This window comes from Megalopta genalis, chromosome 4, assembly GCF_051020955.1.
Source record: "Megalopta genalis isolate 19385.01 chromosome 4, iyMegGena1_principal, whole genome shotgun sequence".
NCBI lineage: Eukaryota > Metazoa > Arthropoda > Insecta > Hymenoptera > Halictidae > Megalopta > Megalopta genalis.
The window spans coordinates 6,148,476-6,172,282 of NC_135016.1; the positions used below are offsets into that span (position 1 = coordinate 6,148,476).

General features: G+C 51.7%; 1 protein-coding gene across 8 annotated transcripts in view; it reads left to right on the top strand.

The window, feature by feature from the left end:
- The window catches only part of br (broad-complex core protein), a 62,466-nt gene that overhangs the window by 22,821 nt on the left and 15,838 nt on the right, over nucleotides 1-23,807 (top strand). For 3 of the 8 annotated variants that reach the window (XM_033474393.2, XM_033474391.2, XM_033474389.2), the window contains exons 1-6: nucleotides 5,058-5,243; nucleotides 5,850-6,308; nucleotides 8,925-9,126; nucleotides 9,455-9,646; nucleotides 13,281-13,860; nucleotides 14,592-14,639. In XM_033474393.2, the coding sequence (XP_033330284.1) occupies nucleotides 8,941-9,126; nucleotides 9,455-9,646; nucleotides 13,281-13,860; nucleotides 14,592-14,639 (1,006 nt within the window). In that variant the 5' untranslated portion in view covers nucleotides 5,058-5,243; nucleotides 5,850-6,308; nucleotides 8,925-8,940. The other 5 variants (XM_033474390.2, XM_033474383.2, XM_033474384.2 and 2 more) reach the window with 4 other exon arrangements.

The window sequence follows — 23,807 nt, forward strand, 5'->3', positions numbered from 1 at the left end:
ATATATCCGCGCTCTTGTTCCTTTCGCGGCTTTTTTATCCGGCGGTTCTCTCTCTCTCTCTCTCTCTCTCGCTCGGGCTCGTTTAACCGCGGCGTGGAGCGACGCGGATCGCCGTCGAGCGAAGCGGGTCCGAGCATCGGCCGCGAATTATTCGACCAAGGTCAATGGGAGCACACGGCAGCGCCGAAGGGGAGTCGCCGGCGAAAATAGAGGAAAAAAAAGGGCCCCGGGGCGTCCGCGCGGAAGCCTTTCTAGGCGATCTAGTCGAACCGTATAGGCGGCACAGCCCTCAGCTTTGGCTCCTAGGAATCCAATCAATAAATATTACAATGGAACCCCTAGAGAAGTAGGGGAGCGTATCCTCCTTCCCCGTACCCGGCCCTCCCCTCGTCCTCCTCTTTCGCTCCGCCGGTAGGTACTGCTCTTCCTGTCGCGTCGGTGGAAAAAGGATCTGTCCTACGTCGCGCTCTCGCAGTCGCGTTCCTCGTCCTCGTTCGCCTCTCGTCCTCGGCTACGTCCGCGAAACTTTGCTCCTTCCTCTCTCCCTCCCTCTCCCTTTCTCTCTCTCTCTCTCTCACTCTCTTACTCTCGCCATCGTTCTCTCGCTCCCGCACTCTCTCGGCTTCTCGAGCGAGCGAACGAGCGCGCGCCCTCTCACCCTTGCTCGCTTTTTCCCTCGCTTTACCCTACTCCTTTTTCTCCCTTTCTCTTTCCTCCCCGCCACCCTTGCCGCCCGTTACGTCGCCCTCGCCCCCGCCCTCCTTCCTCTCTCTAAGCCAGCAGCAGCAGCAGCAGCAGCAGCAGCAACTCCCTCCTGCCCCGCGTCGCGCCCTCCAGCCCCCTCCTCGTCCCCCAGGTTTCCTCCTCGTCGTCGTCGTCGTCGTCGTCGTCGTCCCTCTCATCCAGCGGCGTTTACATTTTACTTTTCTAGTAGCGAATTAAAACCGCGTTCATGCGCAGCCCGCGGAAGGGCGTAATGATTTTTTGAGGGGCGAATCGAGTGGGGTCGCCTACAGCACCGGCGGAGGGGATAGTAGCTGCGGGCGCGAGCTTAGCAGGAGCAGGACGGGCAGAAGGGATCGCGAGACAGGCAGGCCGACTGTCGAATAGATGGATGGAAGCTAGAATCTAGCTCTCTCCGAGAGGAGAGAGAGAGAGAGAGAGGGACTGCTAGAGCGAGCGAGATAAAGAGAAAGAGACGAAGCGAGAACGGAGGGAGAGAAACCGAGCGAGATTCGGAGGGGAGAAGCGCAGGGGTGCGCGCTTCGAAATAGCAGCCAACGATTTTATGGATGTTCGGCTGCCTAGGAATATTACTTCTACGGACAGCATTCTTCTCCGCTGTCGTCCGAAGGCTGGACGGGGACCCGTGTGGCCGGCCGCCCCTCGGTGAGACGGACTGCTTTTTTCTCCCAACCCCCGGTGCACAGGCTCCACGAGCTGGAGGACCCAAATAGAACAAAAGGTGTCCTTCGTCGCGCGCGCGGATGACGTTAACAGGTCCGAGGGAAAGTAACGGAAAGAAACCGTGGAGAAGAGATCGTCCCGCCGGTCGCGCCCGATTCTAGATCTCCCACGGATCTAGACGCGATCGCGTACGTCGCCCCCCCCCCCCCTCCCGACTAATTCGGGGCCCCGAACGTTTTTAATTGGATGTCGTTAAGCTTTGCGCATTTTCGTCTCGCGGGTTAACGGATGAAGCGGAGCCTAGGTTTCGCGCACAAAAGCAGAAGAGAGAGAGAGAGAGAGAGAGAGAGGCCGAAGGAGGAGACCAAGAGAGTTAGGGGGCGAGAAAGAAAGGGAGCGGGACCGAACGACAGGGGAGGGTTCGCGGAGGAAAGAGCGAGCGCGAGTGAGAAGGAGAGAGAAAAGAGAGACAGAGAAAAAGAGAGAGAGAGAGAGAAATGAGAAGAGGAGAAGAGAAAAGAGGTGGGCTGGACGACGGGGAGAGGGGTGGGCCGATGCGGCCACAGGCATAAAGCTCCCCACCATATCGTAGCATTGGCTCTCTTTTCTCCGTTGCTCTTTCCTCTCCGCGGCCGGTTCGATCTTCGTTCCTCGGCTCGGGGTCTCCCTGTCTCTGTCCCTGCGTACGCACTATTTTTTAGTCCGCACTTATTACGACAGATGTCTCATGCTCCGATAAAGAATAACGGCGGCCGGCGGGCGCCGTTCCCCCCGCGTGTGTTCTCGCTAGTCCTAACCAGGCTCGGGAGCTGCAGCCCGTACTCTCGGCGCTTCTCGTGGCTCTCGCGGTGTCGTCGTGACACGACGCGACACGCGGCACGACGCGACGCGACGCGACGCAACGCAACGCAACGCAACGGAACGCAACGCGGCAAGACGCGATACGGCACGGTCAACGTGTTACCTTACGTTTCACGCACACCTTCCTTTTTTTTCCTCCCCGGCTCCTCTCACTCTCGCTCTCGCACGCGCGATCTCTTTTTCCCGCTTTCTCTTCTCGCACTCTCTCTCTCTCTCCTCTCTCCTTTTCTCTCTCCTTCTCTCTCTCTCTCTCTCGCTTTCTCTTTGTCCACCCTCGCCTGGAGCGAGGGCTCCACCTCCTCCCTCTCTTACGCGCTCGGGACGTGTTGCGCCGCCGTGACAGTGACTTTGTTCCTCGACGTGTCAACGGCTGGCTGGCTTGGCTGGCTGGCTGACTGACTGACTGACTGGCCGGTCCGGTGTGTGCCTATTCCGTTAACGCGATCGCTCGAGTGTCCACGCGAGCGAGACACCGCGCTGATTCTCTCTCTCACTCTCTTTCTCTACCTCTCTCTGTCTCGCTTTCTCCCTCTCTCTTTCCCTCCCTCTTTCCTTCCTTTTTTCTCTATCTGTCCCTCTGTATCGTCGCCGGCGTGTTCGACACAGTGGTGGGTGGTGGTGATGATATGTCTGGTTGGTGTCCGAGTGTGTGAAGCGGACCGGCGACAGATCCTTCGCATTCCGGAGAGCGTGGAGCGCGCGGCAATTTGCGTCACGGTGGCTGCCCGCATCCCGAACACAGTGAGAACACGTGGCTAGGTGGGTAGCTCGTGCGTGCGTGCTTTGCCTCTCTGCCTCTGCCTCTGCCCCCGGCACTGCCTGCTGCCCCTGGCCTGCCCGGTGACAACGTTTGAATTTCCCGCCCGTTCTACCCGCCCGTCCGTGCACCGCCGAACGCTTTCGTATTTCGCGGGATCCAGAGTAAGGACGGACAGGACGTGGAGCCAGGTGAACGAGGATCGCAATCGAACGTAGCTAGAACCGTCTCGTTATTCGTCTCTTTCTTCTCTGCCGGTTCTGACTCTTTTTTGTTCTTTTTTTTTCATTATTTCGATCCCTCCTCGTTCACGCGGCGCGCGCCGAAAAAAACTGCTCGATTTTAGGCGAATCGCTCCTGCCGCCGCAACGACCGCAGATAAGCGAGCAGAGCCGCGCTGTCGGCCTTATTTGCATACGTAGGCCGCGCCAGATAGAGCAGCCTCGAGCCGAGATTGCTCCCTAGGGAGTATTCTAGAACTCTGACAAAAGATTTAAGTAGATTCTGACGTTGTGGATCAAACGCGGGTACGCGCCGCTTTCGTTCGAACCAGAAACAACGAAGGGTGTCTCCGCGGGTATCTGCGTGGAGAGGAATACCCGGGGTTTCGGTAGATTTCGGTAGATTCGGTAGATTCGACGCGGATCGCCTCGACCTTTTCGAAAGCAAGAGCAACAGAGAGCCGGTTCGTGCCGCGTCGTTCGGAAGGATCGTTTCGGATTTCGTTGAATTCGCATGGAAGATCCGAAACGTATTTTCCGAAGAGCCTAAATACAGTAGTGTCTCTCTAATTGACGCTCAGATTGTCCACAAAAATGGACAATTTGGGAAGAGGAGATACGATTAATTTGAGTCTTGTCCCTCGTTCTTATAATTACCGATTCTCAACAATTATAAAAAGCGAGGCTCAAGGCTCGAATGAATAATCGTATCGCCTCTTCCCAAATTGCCAATTTTTGTGCACAACCCGAGCGTCAGACATTGCTGTAACAGTATTCCTATCCGTACAGATAGGAATGCTCTATGAGACCGTGGCGATATTTAAGTAGATCCGGCCGGTCCGAGATCAGACACAGGTACAGCTCGGTCCACGGGGGCTCCGGCCCGGCCTCGTCGTTCTCGAGAGCCACGAAACCACGCCTACCCAGGACTCCGGCGATTAGGAGGGGGCAAGGTAGCTGTCTCTTATCTCTTCCTTGGCTATTCAAGCAGATCCAGAGTACGGTTCGCTCGCGGCTGGGCCGGAACAGAGCGCGAGAACGCGCAGATTCGCGTCACGAAATCTCGATCCTCGCGATCGATCGGACAGATTATCGTCTGTGTAGATCGAGAGTCGGTCGTCTCTATTCGGCGGACAGGTCCGCGTAGGGTCTAAGGAGAAGCGAATTCGATCCGGCGAAAATTCGAGACGCCCCGTCGTCGCTCCTCTCGACGATCCTCCGCCGAATCTCCTCTGGCAGGAGGCTCGGCTCCCTCTCGGTTCCCTCTCGGGTCCCTCCCGGTTCCCTCCCGGTTCCCTCCCGGCTCCGGCGCTCTCTCTTTTTTTCCTGCCGCTTCTTCTTCTTCTTCCTCCCTCTCGGCTGGCTAGTAGTCTCGGTGTGTCCCTCGGCGTCCCGCGTTGGTGTGCGCGTGCTCTTCCGTCGTTGTATGCGCGGCTCTCTCGGTCTCTCCTATCTCTCTCTCTCTCTCTCTCTCTCGCTCTCCGTCCCGCTCCGGCGGTGGCCCTCTCGCGCGCGCACACACCGCCTCGTCCTACTCTCTCTCTCTTTCTTTCTCTTACTCCGTCTCTCTTTCTCTCTCTTTCTTTGTCGCACCCGGTCTCTCCCTCCGTAGCGTCGCTCTCCGTCGTTCCCGCGCGCTCCTGTCGGTCGTTCTCGCTCGTCGTACCGGCGATCGCCGGCTTTTCGTACGTTTTCGTGCGGCCTCGCTGCCGCGCCGCGACGTACGCCCGCGTCGCGTCGTCGTCGACGACGGCACACAGCTGCACAGTCGTGACGTGACGTTTCGGGGGTTAGTTCGCACGGTATGTGACGGAGAACGAGGCCACCGGTGGACTGTGGCTGCTCGGCAACGTGTGTGCACACCGTTCGGACGCGACCCGCGTACAAGTCGTCGTATCTATCAACTCCTTTCGTCGTGCTCGTGTCCTGGCGTTCGTCGTCCTCGCCGTCCTCTTCGCTGTCCGTCGTAGTCGTGCGTCGTTTCCGGTTTTCGAACGGTACGGGGGATCGTGGCGAGCCGCGCGCGGCGGCACTTCCCTTCTTCTCTCTTTCCTACTAGTCGCTCGTTGTGTTCCTGTTCGCGTTCGTCGGCACTCTCTCTCTCTCTCTCTTTCTCTCTCTCTCGTTCGTTGCTCTCTCGCGGCGCTCTGAGCGACATGTGATCCTTGCTCGCGATTCCCTCGATCAGCGGAATCGACGAATCGCGGCTCGGGAGAAGCGGGAAACGACGCCGAGAGCTTATCAATCCGACTGCCGCCGCCAGTGCGCTTTCTTTCTCTCTCTCTCTTTCTCTCTTTCTCTCTTTCTCTTTTTTTCTCCCTCTCTCTGTCTCTTTGCTTTTCTCCTCGACACATTTTTTCTCGAGCCACGCGCGAAGCCGCAAGCTTCGGCGATCTGTTCTGCGGAGGAGAGAACCTCGCCGTGATCGCGCCGCGGAAATTCGCACGGTAGAGAGGATCGACGATCGTGGATCGTGGATCGATCGGGCGCGAGCCACTTCGGGCCGGCTAAACAGAGATTCGAATCTCTTCTCGGCGAGCGGTTCTCGCTCTCGAGTAGCCGGGGAATTCTCCGATCGATCGATAAACCCTCTTCGGTTTAAGATTTCCCGGTGTTTGACGACGACGCGAGGATCGAACGAAGGAAGAGAGGGCACTGACGCACAGACGGACGCGCGGACAAACGTTACGCGCGTACCGCCACGGCGAGGAGAGCGACGCGGTGTGCGCTCGTCGATCGCGCCCCGATCGGCCCCCGTCGAGAATGACTTTCCGGCACGAACCAGCACTACTGGCCGAGTGTAGGGGACTTATTCGCGAACTTGTGAAGTGCGCACTTTTTTACGAGGTGGCGTTGTGGAGATAAAACGCGGACCAGTTTCAATTTCAGTTGATTGTTGCCGGTCATTAGCTTACGCGGCATGACGAGTGATAGGTGTGCTCACGCGATAACGCAGCCGCTCTTTTCGAACTGTGATTCCCGTCTGGATAGTGTGGTGGTGAATGTGCCTTAGAAATTACGAGTATCGTAACAGCCATTTAGCCGCGGTCGCAAGGGAAAAGGTAATCAGAGTACACCGACGACGAGACACACCGGTCTGCTCGCGTCACGTCGCCTCTTTCTCTGTCTCTGCCTCTCTCTTTCTCTCTCTCTCTCTCTCTCTCTCTCTTTCTATGTGTGTGTGTGTTTGTGGCGACGATCGTCGCAGCGACCGTTACCGGCGATTTTCGTGGCCGGTTCCGAAAACGAAAGTAGAAAGGAAAACGACAGTTTCCAGCGGCGCTGATCCATTATCCGGCCGCGGACCCGAGTGCGAACAACGAAATCCCGCGATGCGGGCGTGTGCGTGCGTATTGCGTGGACCTGTCTGTGTGCGCGGCTCTCTCGCGGATTTTTTGTTTTGCCGTGGTCTCGCTCACGGCGACGACGCGACACAGGCGCGGAAATGTATTTGGCGGGCGTGACGGTAAATAAACGGACGACTTTCGCGGTGCCGTCGTTGTCCTCGCCGTTGTCACACTCGCCGAATACACATATATCCGTGCTTCTGACGGTAAATAAACTGGCCGACTTGTCGTCGTCGTCGTCGTCGTCGTCGCCGTCGCCGTCGTCGTCGAGCGCCGTCGTTGGATCCTATCGTCCAGGATTTTCACGAGACCGCGAAACTTATCGCGCCGGACTCGTCACACATAAATTTAGCTGTGCGCTGATAGCGAATCCGAGGAGGAAACCAAAACGAAAAAATCGTAGGCCCGAAAAAACAGTTTTCGAATCGCCGACCGCACGATAAACAAATTCGTTTTTTTCCCCTTTCTTCTCCCGTCACCATCGTCGCTTCTCCTCCTCCTCTTCTCTCACTCTCTTTCTCTCTCTCTCTCTCTCTCTCTCTCTCTCCCTCTCTCTCGTGTGCGAGCAAGCACGGTGCGGTGCGTCCGCGATAATCGCGTACCCAAAATATTGCGGCGAAACGGAGGAATCGCGGGCACCGGTCTCTCGCGCGCGCGGCCGCTATTCTCGATTACTATTTTTTTTCTTCTTTTTTTTTCGTAGCGGAGCCGAGCGTAAAAATACCTACGGGATTCGGCGATACGATTATCAACGGAAACGTTCCAAAATACTATGCGCGCCGCTTTATCGTAAATAACGCGGTTAGAGAAGCGAGAGAGGAAAACGGGGCGAGAAAAGGGGAAAGGAGGAAAGGAAACTGCTCCTTATCCGAGATCATTAATTCTATTCCGCTTGTATCGAGGCTTTTGTCATGGCCTGGCACAGCCACACACACACACACATACACACCATCGCGAGCGAGTCGCGACGTGTGTTTCTGGCTCCGGCGAGGCAGGCCTCTCGCGCGAGACCAGCGCCAGCACTGTAAATTTGTTTTAAGATCGTTCCGTTTCATTTCTCCGTTCCGTTTCATTTTTCTCCGTCTTTTTTTTCTCTTTTTTTATCATTTCGCCAAGATAACACTATCAGCACACATTTAATGCCTGCGCTTTTATAAGTGGCGGAGAGAATTATTTAATCGTACGTTCTGGCTTCGCTCCAGCCTGGCGACCTAATTTTTCTTGTATGGTGCAAAGCAGAAAAAGAAAAAAAGGAAGGAAAAAAACAGTGTGTAACTCTTCTTTCCCGGCGTGGTCTATTTTTACACGGCCGCGTGCACTCTTCAATTTCTTATTCGCCGGTAGAAACGTCATCCGACCCGATTCTAATATTCGCGCACGGTTGTTCCGCTCTTCGAGGAGGCGGTCGTGCGCGCCTCTCTCTCTCTCTCTCTCTCTCTCTCTCTCTCTCTTTCTGTCTGCGGATCCGCACGATCCGCGCGATATCCGCGGTCCACGATCGACGACGGTGCGTGCGGGTCTCGCGAGTGAACCGCGGAGATTGTGCGGCGGTCCCGACAGGTCCCGGGGACCCGGCGGCACGTAAAAATACCGCGGCGGAATAACTCGGTTGCGCCGAAGTGGTGTTGTTTTGCAGCGGGTGCCGCCGACAGAGCGCGGGACAGCGGGACACAGCCCGCCGGCTCGTATTTTTATTCCGTCGGAATTAATAACATATGTTCCGGAGCGCGAGGAGACAGCCGCGACAGGGGGGCCCCGCGGCCCCGGCCGAATCCGCGGATTAATCCGGCCGTTATATAAGTTTTCGGCGGCCACGCTAAATTGACATGTGCGCTGGTCTAGCGCGTCCCACCTACGCCCGGAGGCTCGGCTAATTGCTCGAAAACAAACGGCCGGCCGCGCTCGCGACGGCCGCGTCGAGCCAATTTTTTTGCTGACGGGGTCCCCAGGGTTTTATTTCTTCGCGCGCGGCCGCGACGGCGTGCTTCGGCTCGGACGGGACGGTTATCGAAAAATTATCGTCGGCTTATCGGCGATATCGTGCACCTAGAAAACTCGAGTCCTCTGATTTCGCATCTCCTTGCCGAGGACGCGGCCCGCACCGCCGATTGGCTGCGGCCGATCGAAACGAGCTCGTCCATCCGACCGTGCCGAAAACCTTGCTCGGTCCGCGTCGGACCGGGCTGGGCGAGAGAGAGAGAGAGAGAGAGAGAGAGAGAGAGAGAGAGAGAGAGAGAGGGCGAGAGAGGCAGAAGAAATTTTATTCGAGCCCCGATAAGATAAGCCCGGTTACGGTTTATAATAGCGCACAATATTATTTTCTGATTATAGGTGAATAGATATAACGATGGTAGATACGCAACACTTTTGCCTGCGATGGAACAATTACCAAAGCAGTATAACGACGGCGTTTGAGAACTTGAGGGACGATGAGGATTTCGTGGACGTCACACTGGCCTGCGATGGCAAGAGCCTCAAAGCGCATCGCGTCGTACTCTCCGCTTGCAGTCCCTACTTTAGAGAATTGCTCAAGGTAAGATAAACTCCCGTTGGTTTTCCCAACCCCTCTCGTCGTTATTGTTTCTCTTTCTTTCTTCGTTTCTCCCTTTCTCTGTCTCTCTCTCTCTCTCTCTCTCTCTCTCTCTCTTACTCGCTCACTTTTTCTCTCTCTCTCTCTCTCTGTCTCCCTGTCCCTATTCAACGAGGACAGACGGCCGCGTCTCATCCGGTTTTCTGTTCTTCTTATTTGTCTCCCCTCGTCGGCCCCGACTCGATACGATCATCGAGTGGAACGTCAATGTTGAACTAATGCGAGAAAATGTCTCTTCTTGTTCTCCTCCCCGCCAATCCCCGTTTTGCAGAGCACCCCGTGCAAACACCCGGTGATAGTACTTCAGGATGTAGCGTTCAGCGACTTGCACGCGCTGGTGGAGTTCATCTATCACGGGGAGGTGAACGTGCATCAGCGTTCCCTTAGCAGCTTCCTGAAGACCGCCGAGGTCCTCAGGGTATCGGGGCTCACGCAACAGGCGGACCAAACGGACAGGGACGAGGTAAGCTCTCTCTCTCTCTCTCTCGCTCTTTCTATCTTGCTCACTTCTCTATCTCCCTCTCTTCTCTCTCGTCCTCCCTTTCTCTCTCTATCTCTCTATCTCTCTTCTTTCTCATCCTCTCTCTCTCTCTATTTTTCTCCGTTTCTCATCTTCTCCCTCGAAAACCCTTTCGCTCTTCCATCGTCGTCGTCGCAGTCGTCGTCGTCGTCCCAGAGTCGCGCACGGAAAAAACACGGCAAGCATCGCGCACGGTGCTCGATAGTCCTCTAATCTCGCGGCACGGTCGAGCACACCGCGAAACGATCGGCCGCCATGCGTGTACCGTCGTGTCGCATTCGCTCAGCTTGCGGATCGATTATGCTTTTGCATGTTATCGCTGATAGAGACGTGACTTTCGACTAAAGAGGCCCGTTATCTCGCTGCACAATGTATATCCATCTTGATCCCAATCCATAATTGTCATAGGTCAAGCAAACAAAGATAACCGGGCCCGTTACAAATAGAAACCAGGGCCGGCAATCGTAATCGGGGAAAGTAAACGATTTAAAGCCGGACCGGAGAAATAGCCGCGCAACGGACAAAACAGTGGGGCTACGGTTTACTTATTAACTAACGCGGGCATATGTCCGTCTATAGGAGTTGCCGCGCGCGGCTATTTCACCGGATCAGCCGGTGAATCCTTCGCTTCGATGCTGCCCTCATTCGCGTGAATATTGCAAAAGCGTGTTACCGGGGCGACACCATTTACAAATTACAACGGACACCGGCACGGTGTCGGGGGGCCCTTTTAATATGTCAGAAATTTCGGTGGATCGAGCTCTAAGGCGGACCTTTCGAAACACGGCGCGCCCCGGTTCTTTGACACGCGGACTATGGCCGCGGTCGCCTAAAGTTTTCGATGCTCTCTGTTGACGATTCTATGCGCTCGGCACATTTTTCGCGATTATTAGCGACCGGAGAATTTTGGGAAATTTTATCAGAAATTATTATTATTATTATTATTATCATTGACGGGAATATGTAACGAGATTCAGTGTCTCGGGTGTTTCAACGTGAATCTGAAAAATACGCGCGCGTCGTTCATAGTTCAGGTCACGGAGAGCTTTTTCAATTTCGGGGTCAAATTATCGCTTTGTCTTCGAGGCAAGGATCGGACCGAACGGTTTAATAGAAGCAACGAATATCGGAGGAATTCGAAGAATTTGCCACTTCACGTTTCACTTATTTATGTTATAACGCTTTGACATAATGCTTGCCATACACTTTGTAACAGAATGGCTCAAAATTAATTGTGAGAAACATAAATCAGATGGAAACGTCATTTCCCTTCTAATAATTCTGATAATTAGGAACTAATATAACAATGTCTTCACGAAGTTTTCTAACGTTTTCACAGTTTTGCATTTGACCTGTCCATTTTTGCCATAAGCTCGTCAAATCCGTAATCCGATAATGAACGACATAAAAATATAGTGCGAAGATAGGCCTTGTAAATAACCTACGAGATTGTTAACATTTGCGTCCACGTTGCTTAATTGCGTAGAATTAAGCTTGAGAAGAAGGGTAGAATTGCTTATTCGCGTAGAATTATCAGAAGTTCTCGTCCGTTGTCCTCGCCCGAATGTTTTATTTGTCGTACCGCATCCTCGAAAGAAAAAAAGACTGTTCCACCGTGGATCGGGACCGGGTCGAAAGACGTAGCGTTCGAGACGGTGGTTGCTCACACGTGAACTAACGTATGCGGTCTGCACACGTTACGTATGAAAATGTGCCGTAGCCCAAGGGTTAAGAAAACCGAAACTTCCTAAACACGTGTCGTGGAGCGCTTCGCAACACACGTCCGCGCAACTTCGAGTTTCCATCCATCGTCCGTAGTTCGCACCCTCCTCCCTCCACCCCTCGTCCCTATCACAAATTAAGGTCTGACATTTTCAGCACGCACACAAGTTACCCGAGATCCCCAAAACGCGTATTTTAAACCTTCGTTATCGGCTCGGGTGAAAAGGTTAAAAAACGGAAGTTTTATTAAATCCCTTTGTTAAATCAGGCAAAATGAAAAAAAACAGGCATTTCGGTCATCGTGCAGTAGGCTGGATCCTCTGTCATTTCAAATGAAAATTCAAGTCCAACATTCAAGTTACGGTTTAAAAAAAAGTTATTCCGTTTTAACCCTCGCGAGGCGGTGGCTGTGCCAATTTTGTTCCAGAATATTTAAATCGTTCTCCCTTAACCCTTTACACTCGAAGCTGTTTTAACTGCGAATTTAAAAGAATTTTTCTGACTTACAGTATTTTCATTTTCTATGACAAAGTGCATTTTATGCATATGAAATTGGTTCTTGCGACTCACGCAACAGTTACGATCTTAACAATTTTTTAAATCTAAACTTCGCTAACATAAAAATTATCTTAGAGCGCGATATAATAAATTTTAATGGCACCTCAGAGTCACCACTCGAGTGCAAAAGGTTAATTACTGAATTTTCAGCATTATTTTTAATAATCTACCGAGCATTAAAAGAAACCAGAACGATTTTCCTTGCAACAACGTTAAGATTGAATTCGTTTAGATTTAGTCCGATCTTTATTAGAAAGTCTGCTCGAACGAAGAAATTTATTGCATCGTTTTTCACGGTAACAGCCTCGTATTTTCAATAATTGTTAAATAAAATATATGGAGCGGGTCGTTCGATCGGCACCGGTGCGTTCAGTGTTAAATAAAATAAATCGCTGTTACATCGGGGACAACGGCGAGGCTAATAAGTCTGGAAGAAATATCTTCAAAAATCTGTTTGGTCAAATTGCCGAATAAAGCACAGAATTGTTATAAACATCGTCGATAGCACAGCTGTGAAAATGGTTCGCCGTCCGACGATTAAAAGCTATCCGAATATTAATGGGAATCACTCAAATAATTAGAAAATGAAATAAAAAAAGGGATCGATGTTCAGATGCTTCTATAGAATAACCCTGGCATAACCTTGACACAACCTTTAACCCTTTGACTACTGAAGGCGTATATACACGCCCTCGCAAATCTACCAATACGTACAAAAGGCGTAAATATACGCTCTCCACATTTTATGGAGGCATACGCGTTTACAGTTGCATCAATTCCCACAAATCATTGTGCTGAACACGTTGAATGAAACTTGTTGTTCATCGTCGACAGACTGTAAATCTTTACGGTAATTAGAAATTGTCAAAGCCGATTGTAAGAAATTGAATGAAATTAAATCAAAATTCATATAACAGTTTCTTTTAATAATTCTGTCAAGCTGAAAGCAGCGTGATAAAATGATTATTCGATTCTTCTTAGCTCCTCGCAATGTTCTATCCGAAGATTTTCTATCTCCGACTTCTGCCATAAAAGCATTAAATCCACAGAGTCCATTTATCAGTATCGAATATCATTCTTTACGATTATCATCGCAACGATACGCGTACACGGCCGGTCGCAGTCGACTGATCCGGCCATTTCGCTTCGTTCCCCTCGACGCGCCGCGATCCAAGCGCGCGAAAGCCGCGGCGAAAGGGTTAACCGGACGCGAAACATAGTCTCGATCCTCCGTAAAACCGCGATCGGGTCGAACAGTGTTAAATAGCGCCAGTTTTCTTTGGTTTCTGTCCGGCAGCTGTCCCATGTGCGCACGCTGGCCGCCGGCGGCAACCATCTTCCGTTCCACGAGAAATTGGACGAGAGTTTCCCGCGTGGCGGCTCGCCGCCCACGCCGGTCACCCCGACGCCCACCACGGTGCAGCAGCTGCTCCGCAGGGCGCAGATCCGCAGGAGACGGACGCCGAGCCCGCACGACGAGTCGACGGACAAGAAGCTGAGGGCGACGTCGCCGCCCTTGAACAACAACGACGCGACGCCGACGGACTTCTCGATGGTGAAGAACAACCATCTGTCGAGCAAGGTCGAGGGTAACGGCGTGCACGAGGAGAACAGCCCCCTGGGAGACAACATCAAGTGCGAGCCGCTCGAGCTGACCGGCGGGAACAGCGGGAACGGCGGGAACAACGAGGACTCGTCGGATTCGGGCGCCGCGGCGTCGGACCGGCCCCCGGCGTCCGCGAGCAGTAACGAGCACGAACCAGAGTCCGAGCACACCTCCACAACCAATTTTTTACCCGACACGAAAATCTTCCCGCACACCGGAGGCTTTAATTTCAGTATGGCCGCGCTCGCCACGGAACACACGCCGTTGCCAGGTACGCCGTACGATCCGCCGACAAGTCCTGGCCTGTACGCATCGACCAATTCTCTTATTTTTTTCGTTTTCTTTTTCGTTCGGTTCGCACCCTCCCCCTATGCCCGACGACCCAGATCCTCGATCGGAGAGGTCCGAAACCGTTCGGCTCGTCCGCGGATTCCACGTCACGGATTTCCGACGGGATTATCGGCGCGTCTATTCGGTCCCGAGCGATTCCGACCGGGTTACGAACTTCTCCGATCGAGGATCTTTATTTCCGCGGCTCTCCGATCATCGTCGTCGAGAGCAGAGACGAGTGTCCGGCGAAATCGCGGTCTCTAAAGGGAGAAGTCGCGCGCGAAGGGTGCGCGAAGGGCGCGCGGACGCTCCGGACAGCGGCGCTTATTCGAAATCGAGCGGAGGAACGTCCGAGCCGGGCCTCGGACATCGAATTCGAGCTGGATCACCGAGAGATCGCCATCGAAAGCTATTCCTTCGCTGTCGAGACGGTCGCCGAGTCGAAATCATCCGGCTGTTTCGCCGCGCTCGGTCGCCTTTTCCGAGTCGAATCGGTTCCGCCGCGGAATGCGCGCGTCAACGAATTCCTCCGCGGGCTTCTCGCGGAACCTCCCCGGCCCTCCCCGCCTGTCCTCGTAGAGTATCAATTGCGATGTTGCGTACAGGCCGTCGATCGGTCGCTCGCCGAGCTCGAGCGTGCACTTCTACGTGTGACGATAGTGAAATTTCCAGGATTGGGCCACGGGTTGCAACCACCGGACTTGGCAGGAACTTCGCAAGGTAAGAACGATCACTATTTGGCTGCGTCCTGGCGGGATCACCGGCAGCGGAGAGACGTGTCGAGAGCCTGCGAGAAGGACCCGTCGTCGCGGGCCTGTACGACGGATTCGGTCGATTTTAAAGGGGCAGGAAAAAATGGCCCGCTCGACCCTCTCCGCTCCTTTGACACTGCCACGGACGATTTTGTTACGCTACTCCATTATTCTCCTCCGACAGTCGATACATCGTGGCCGCAAATCGTCTGCGGTGTAGCGGTTCGCTCTAATCAAACAAAAGAATAAGGCAAAGTAACTAAAAAGACTTGTGCAAATATTTATCAGAGACTAACAAAAATCACGGATCGCTAGAATTATATATATATATATATATATATATATATATGTATATATGTATATCTATATATGTATATGTATATCTATATGTATATATATGTATATGTATATATACTTATTTATATATATATATATATATATATATATATATATATATATATATATTTCTCTACTGTTTATGAGTTTTTTTAATTTAATATTTAATTTAATATAATTTTAATTTTAATTTCATTTATTTGGTTGCGGTGAAAGAGCACTACTGTCTGCTTGGACGATTAAAACTTCTTCTAATTGGCATGCGTTTACAAAAATCATCCGATATCATCATCCCTTATATGGTTGACCATTTACGATTCGCCTGCATATATTCGCATTCTCATGACGTCATATAATGTACCCGCGGTCCTCGGCGAACTCGCGGCTGCTCGGAGCGAGGAGGCGAGTACATCCAACCGCTCGAGTTTTCTGCGATTCGCTCGATTTTTGCCCGACGAAACGAACGAGAAACGTTCGTTTGAACTAGTTTAACAAACGAAAGCGGATATGAACTCTCCCCGCGAGTCGCAGCCGCCGAATTCGCCGGGATCGCTCGAATTGGCACGCAGCGACGAAAAACAGAGAAAAAAAAGAGAAGAAAAAGTAAAAAAGAGTCGCGCGTCGCATCGATTCGACATCGCTCTGTACAAAACAACACTGCTCGCACGTTGATGTCTCTGCCGCGTCCGCGATACGGAAAAGCGTAATAGAACGCGTAGCTTTCGCGCGGCGCGAAAACACGCGCGAAACGAACGAACCAGTCGCGCGGATGATGTCCGCGAGCGAAAGATGCGAAACGGCGGACCGTTCTCTTCTTCGCGAGCGCGCGGCCGAACATCCTCGGAGAGATTATTTTTTCGACTCGATCGACCGCTTTTGCCGAGTCTTTTTGTTTCCGCGCCGCTGTTCGATCGCGGTTCGATCGAACCGGCGCATCATCCCCCCCATAATCATTACACTCGAATGCCGGGGCGACGCCATTGTCTCGGCTGCGGAGGGCTTAACTTCGTTGGAAAAATCAGTGGAAAGGGTACCGAAACGGTTTACACGATTCTCGCGGCAGCCAGTTCAGTGGATAAACGGATTCCATGCATTGATGATGAAATTTTTTTATTATTTTTTTTTGTTTTCCCTTTTTTTTCATTTTAACGCGATTTCGACCTCCGGTGGAGATTGTTCCGCAAATTAATTTATAACATTGTTTGCGATATGATTGATAGATTGGGTCGATCGGTTGCATTTTTTTTTTTTAGGGAGGAATGTATGACGTTGTATACCGTTGCCGCAGATTTATGACAATTGGTCGAGGATTGGTAGGGAGCCGGTTACCGTGGTTTGACCAACCGCTGCGCCTTTGATGCGTTTTCGAGCTTAACCGATATATTTATGCTTTATATGCACACACACATATATATCGAGCAAGGCATGTTAAATCTTTTTATTATTTTATTTCGTTTACTTTTTTCACGAACACACTTTATTCGACAAAAATGTAAAGTTAATTATTCACGAAAAAAATAAAATATCGAAGCCACGACAATTGATCACTGCAGCTATCGCCCCATTTATGGGACAAAATATATTACATTTTTTTATTGAAATATAAACCATATAAAGGAATAAAAAAATGTAATATCTTATTCGATAGACGCGAAGTCAATTATGCCCGAAAACGGACCAAGGACACGGCAATTGGTCACCCTATTTATCGAATGAAACGTATTAAATTTTTTTACTGAAACATAAATAACGTAACGCAATAAATAAATTTAATGCGTTTTATTCGATAAATATAAAGTCGATTATGCCAGAAAACGGACCAAAGGCAACCGCAACTGGCCACCCTATTTATCGAATAAGACGTATAAAATTTTTTTTATTAAAAGCTAAGTAATGTAACATAATAAAAAAATTTAATACATCTTATTCGATAGATATGAAGTCAATTATGCCCGAAAACGGACCAAGGGCACGGCAATTGGTCACCCTATTTATCGAATAAGACGCATTAAATATTTTTTATTAAAAGATAAGTAGTATAACATAATAAAAAAATGTAATACATCGTATTCGATAGATATGAAGTCAATTATGCCCGAAAACGGACCAAGGGCACGGCAATTGGTCACCCTATTTATCGAATAAGACTTAATTTTATAATATAATATTATATATTTATTATAGTATTAATATTATATAGTATTTATTATAGTATTAATGTTATTATAATATAATATTGATATTATAATAAGACTTAAATTTTTTTACTAAAAGATAAATAACATAGCTAAATAAAAAAAATTGAATACGTCTTCTTGGATAAATATAAAATCAATTATGCCCGAAAACAGACGAAAGGCAAAGGATCGCGTAACTGGCTCCATCATCCTATGGAAATCGTCGAAATTAGCATGTCGGTTGTGAACAGAAGGGTCGGGCGAAGCGATAAAGCAGCTCGCAGAATTTTCTGGCGCGTCTTACGTCGCGGCGAGTAGAAACGGTAGGTCATGGACAGACATGCCTTTTCTCCACCGACGTGCTTTCGACACGGCTTCGACGTACGACCGTGCGCTTTCCACTGGCTTTGGATCCCGGGTTATCCCCCCGCTGAACCGCGATTTTTGGCGCACCCTGTATATTCGCGCGTGCCGTGCTCCTCGTATTGTCCAATTCTTCGGGCGAAAGTATTTTTGTATCATTGTTGTCGTCCCATTAAACGTTTGGTAACGGAATATAGACGCCGCTGCCGCGATATCGCCGATACGAAAGCATTATGACATTGCTTACCAGTCTCTTTGCATTAAACGAACATGTGTGTACTTGTATCTCCCTAAAACAATCATGAGGGCAAACGTACCGCGGCTCTATATATACATATATACACCGATCGCGTGTCAGTGTTTCTCAAATTCGGCTTCTACTCGCGTCGCCGTGGATTCCGTCGAATCCTTTCGACGGAACGGTAACGAGCCGAGAAACTAATTTGAGAAACCGAACGGACCGATGGCTCGCGCGAAATCTGCACCGCCGCGATTCTACGGAATTTCCGAATCGCCTGGTCACGAGACGGTTCCGCAGCCGCGGGCTGCTTGTGCTTTTTTCTTGCTTTTATTTCGGTCGGCGTCGAAAGAGGATGTGATAGGTCAAGCCCGAATTTTGTCGCGAGCGACGAAACCCTGTTGGTCGCGGTGGCTGCGTTTTCTACGCAGACACCTCGATTCATCGGCGACCCTTCGATTCCGCGAATCTCTGCTCACCTAAGTGTCACAGTGTATGAACTATGCGCCGGGTAATCTCGCGGTCGATCGTCGCCCGTTTTTCGTTCTCCAACGAAAAAGTCTCTCGGTCGAACAGAAACGAATTTTATCGTCGTCGTTCGGTCGAGCTTCTCGAGGGGGTTTTCTCGGCGAACGTGGAGCGTTGCCGGCCGCGCGGAGAGGCGAGGGACGGGCGTTTTTTTAACAAACGATTGTCCGGAGACAGCAGCGGAACACAAGCGACAGGCATCGTTCGTTAAGTAAATTCAGGTGTGGCATCTCTCGCCGCGTTCACGAATTAATATTTGAACGGCTGGCTTATACTAGGTTAGTACTGAAAAAGTTATCAGGGGCCGTCGATAAGGCCGCAGATGTTATCCGCGAAATTCAAGGTCCCTCTATCTCCGACGAACCAACGTGGCCAACTAAACATTGGCCTAAACTAAAAATACGACGACCTTGGTACGCCACTCACGTTCCTGCGGCGCACTGCGAATCATTAGACACATTAAATTATACGTGGCTCGTCGTTCGCGCGGCCCGTTCTCGTTCGACCCGCTCCTCCGTCTAGCCCGCCGTTATTTTCACTCGTCTCCTTCCGAAAAATTTCTCTCTCTCTCTCTCTCTCTCTCTCTCTTCCGTCCCCGTCGCGTCCTCCCTACCCGGCTTTGCCGCGGATCTCTGTCCCAGCGAACTCGCAAACCTTGCAAATATTCTTAACCCTGCCGGTCCCCCGAAATTTCCATTGTCGTGTGACGCACGGGTAGCGGATTCCTTCTAAAAATGGGACGAAAAATCATTGTCAAAACTTGCTTAGCAACGGGCTACTTTATCTTCGCGAATGCATGCGTCATTTCTGTCGTGCAACGACGGAACGCCGTTATTGATTTCTATTTTTCTTTCTATTTGTAAACCCGCGAGGTTTGTCGGTAGAGGGGGAGATTATTGTTTATGGGTAACAGACGACGCAATTAAGAAACACTCTCGGGGCGAAGAATTTGCAGCTATTTTCAGATTTTTCGGAATTATAATTCTTGTTGAAGAATTCATGCTAACAGATTTCGTGTGTTACGTAGCGGCACTCGAATTATTGGCTTTATCGCGAATTTAGTTTTTCTTTTTCGTTTTCTTCTTTTTTAGCAAGAATCTAGATTAATTCGCACAGAGATTACGAAAAGACGTTACCTAATTAATTCTTTAATTGTTATAATAGTACTTCGAAAGCGCATTTCCAGTTTTTGAAGGACTAGGAGCATACTTTTAACCCTTGCACTCGAAGCCATTTTAACCGTAAATCTGAAATAATTTTTCTGACTTATGGTATCTCCATTTTATACGACAAAGTGCATTTTATGCGTATGAAATTGAGTCTTGCGATGACTTGACACGATAGTTACACTTTTAACGATTTTTAATAAAAATTATCTTGCTGCGTGAGCTAACAATTTTAGTGGTGCCTCAGAGTCATCACTCGAGTGCAAAGGGTTAACAGAGGAGAAACACGATTTTATCAGAATTGAAATAATCATCGATTGCTTAAAAATTTAGACAATTCTCAACCGTTTCAAAATTTAAGTGATCTTTAACTATTTCAAAATTTTATATAATTTTGAACTATTTCAAAATTTACATAATTTTGAAGTGCTTCAAAATTGAAGTAATCTTTAACTATTTCAATACTTAAATAATATCGAAATACTCCAATGTTGTCAGCCGTTGGTAAAAATAAACGTGTAATCACCCACCAAATACACGCGTTAAACTTTAATAAATCGAACTACAAATGTTCCGTTCACGGCGAGAACAGTTTCTTTTCCATTTCGCTTCCATTTTCAAAGAAAATCGACCGTCGCGCGCCGCGCCGCGCCGCGTTCGAACCGCCTCTTCTGCGTCCTCGAGTCCGATGTTTTAAGATCTAGCAAGAACCATTGCGATTTCCCTCTCGAAACGTCCGCGGGAAATTAAGAAGACAATGTTGGCATAGCGCGGCGGGGCGATGCGATGCGGCGAGAGACAAAACGCAGTGCAGAGGCCGCTGCAGCCTGTTCGGCCGGCCTCAAAAATAGCCGGTACTCTCGCCGTTAAAAACGCAGCCGCGTATCCGAACTCGCCCGTCGATCCTTGTTTCGAGCGTTTTCGGCCGTAAATTCCACGCGGCCGTCCCGGGATCGATCGAACGTTTCCCGAACGGGGTCCCCCCCCTGATCGTCCGATCGATCCGTAATCGGTCATTTGCTCCGGCGTTCGCCGCGAAACGGGCATTTGTTTTTCGCATTTTTTATCTCGCCAAGGTCCCCGGCCGCGCGTATCTATCTATCGGCGTTAGCGCTGGTACGAACCAGCGGCGAACAGACATTTTTCGGCGCCGAGCCGAACGAACGGGATTGCAACTCGCGGTGATTTTTGGCAGCGTTTCAAGCGGCGGACGGGAGAGGAGATAGTTGCGCGAAGCAAGGGTCGTCGGTCTCCGCCAAACTTTCCACCTACTCTCGGTTCGTTAACGACAATAACGTCCGAATTAAACGTTGTCGCCGGCCCGGTGTTTCGGCCGCGCGGCCGCCTCGTACTCGGCCGCGTGCTTCGGCCGCCTCGTTACGCGAACTATCTCTCGGCCGGACCGGGCCGGGCCGGGCCCGTCTGTTTTTTTTTCTCTGGCCGCGGAATTACGAGAGCGGAAAAGTTACGGCCGCGGAGCGGCACAGAATTTCCTGTCGAGTGGCACCGTCTCGAGGACCGGCGGAACGATCGACGTCAGATAGAGCAGTCGCTAGTGCGCGATAGTTAGCGACGATCGTTATCGCGGGCCGACGGCAATCGGACCGGGCAAGGTCTAGAAGTTTCGCCGGTCACGCAATTTAGAAAGCGCGTTATCGCCGGCACGGCCCGGCCCGATAAAGTGAAATTTTTATTCGCGTCCCGGCGCGACGACGGAATCGCGCGATGTTTCACGGCTCGCCGCCCCGTTGCCTCCGCCACCGCCACCGCCGCCGCCGCCCCCTCCGGCTCTTTAATCGTCTTCGGCTCGTAATGGCTGCTGCGGTTACGTAAAAACAAATCGCGCCCAGATAGAAAGTACCAGCGCCGCGCGACCACTTGTCGCCGGAATCCGCTCCCGAACGAGAGAGCCGAAGCAGCTTCTTTGTTCGCTCGCGCGCTTCGGCCGAGCTTCTGCAGACGCTGCCTCCTCTGATCTTTTTATTCCGAGCGGAGGAGGCCGGCGAGGCGAGGCGCGACGAGGCGCGGCGCGGCGCAGCGCGACGGCCTGCGAGCATATGCTCGCCAGTCCGCGCGTTTCTAGGCGGATTCGCCGCGACAACGTCGAAAAATTTCGAGCCCGCGAACGGATTTCTTCGGCCCCGGCACCTCCCCCTCCTCCTCCAATGCTCTCTTCCCCCGGCTTCTTCTTTCGCAGCTCGAACGACTCGAACAAATCGGTCGACTTGCGTCAGTTTTACTTTTTTATTGCTACTGAATACGGTTATTTTATAGGACGGCCCGCGAACAATGGAAATTATGCAGGCCGATTTAGTTAACCTTTTGCACCCGTCTGTTATTTTTCTCCGCGAATTTAGCGCAATCGTCGCGCATTTGAAATTAAAATAGCGGCGCGCCGTCCGCGCCGCGGCCCCGTCACGGTCCCGGGTCCGTTCTGACCCGTGCCGCAATACCTTAGAAGCACCCGCGATCCGCGCACAGCCCGAAATATTTTCGCAGAGGCTGGTCCGCGCGAGCCGCGCGTATTCTTTTCGGCACTTAGGAGCGGGCTGGCGATAGTCCCGCGGCTTGCTGTTTATTGAGCGTGCCCGAAAGAGAGACGAGACGAAAGAAAGAGAGAGAAAGAGAGAGAGAGGGAGGGAGAGGATCTCGGCGAGCGAAGAGAGAGAGAAAGAAGTTTCGCATAGAGCCGACACACTCGGGAGAAAGATGCGTTTATCGCGGTCTAATTTTAAATCTATTCATTCTGTTCCTTTCTTTCTCTGGTTCTCTCTCTCTCTCTCTCGCTCTCTTCACTCGCTCTCTCTATCATTCTTTGCCGGGCTCTCGCTCTCGTCGAGCGACGTTTCTCTCGGTTTTGTTGTCGTTATCGCAAAGAAAGCAGAAATTCGTTTCCCCGGGCCTAGATATATTCTTAGCCGGTTTCGTCGACGAGCACTAAAAATTGTTTTTAAAAAACCGATACCGCGCCTAGCAGCGGCGAAGCGAGGGAGAGAGAGAGAGGAAGATGGAGAAGGAGAGAGAAAGAGCGCGGGTCCCGCCGCAACGCGATTCCCTTTTCTCTTCTTTGGCCGAGCCCGATCCCCCAACCCCCGACGGTTTTTTCCTCTATTTCCTCCGTCCGTGGTTTTCTGCTCTTTTTCCGCGAACGCGGCGCTTGCATCCGCGGTAACCTGTTGTAAAATCCGGCCGCATAAAAATAGCGGGTGCCAGGCCGTTGCAGAGGCTCGTCGCCCGAGCACTTTATCCTCTCCGTTTCGCTCTCCTCGGCTCCGCGTCCGCTCGCGTTCGCTCGTGCACTCGCGAGTGCTGCGTCTCTTTGTATCGAAGGGGCGCGTGTTGCAGCGCATCGAGCAAATATTTATTTCACGGGACGTTCCCGGTGCCGGACACCCGTTGCCGTCTTCCTCTCGCTCTCTTCTCTCCTCTAGATCTGCCTCTCTCTCTCTCTCACTCTCTTCTCTCCTTCGTCTCTCCGTCTCTGTCTCTCTCTTCGCTCTTCTTCTTCTTCTCGTTTTCCCTCCGACTCCGTTTCCTCTTTTTTCCTCGCCCTCCTCTTCCTCCGCCCGTCGCTCGCCGACGTAGCCGCTTTTTCGACGGCTGGCCGAATTCCTGCATCGCGCTCGACTTACGGCGGTCCAGTTTCGCGGCCGGTCGCCGCGATATCCCAGAAACGATCTGCGGAAATCGACACCGCGACTCGCCGCCGTCGTTCGCAACCGCCGGCGCGCATTCCGCACGCGTTCCGCCTCCGTTCGCCGCGCCGGAGATCATCCAGGTGTCGTCTCTCTAGTTGCAGTCTCTCCCGGCCGGACCGCGCTCTTTATTTTCGCTCGCGGTGACTTTGTCCGCGCGACTCTTCTGGCAGAAATCGTGCGCAAAAAGCGCGAGACAACGCGGCCGCATGTTTGCCCTCGCGTGCAACAGCTCTCCGTGCGCGCGGAAACACAGATATCCGCGTGCATAGCCGCCGTAGACGTTTCATCGCCAAGGAGCTGCCGTAATTGCTGTTTTAAACGCGGCGAGGTGCGCGCCGCGTCGAACAAAGAATAGATCGCGGACGGGGGTTGCGAGCGAGAAAAAAAAGGGGCGCGCCGCGCGTCTCTCGCGTCCATTGTGCGCCGCGAATATCAAGGTTCGCGCGATCGTTCGCGACGAACGCGAGTCCCGACGCGTCCAGACAATAGGGAGAACGGGGCCGAAAGGGGGACACCGGGCCGCGACTTTCTTCCGCCGCGAAGACGGAGCACAGCCGTTCCCTGGGATCCTCGAAAAAGGGATCGCATCGTGGATCGGTCGTGGTCTCGTTCTCGCGATCGACAAAACCT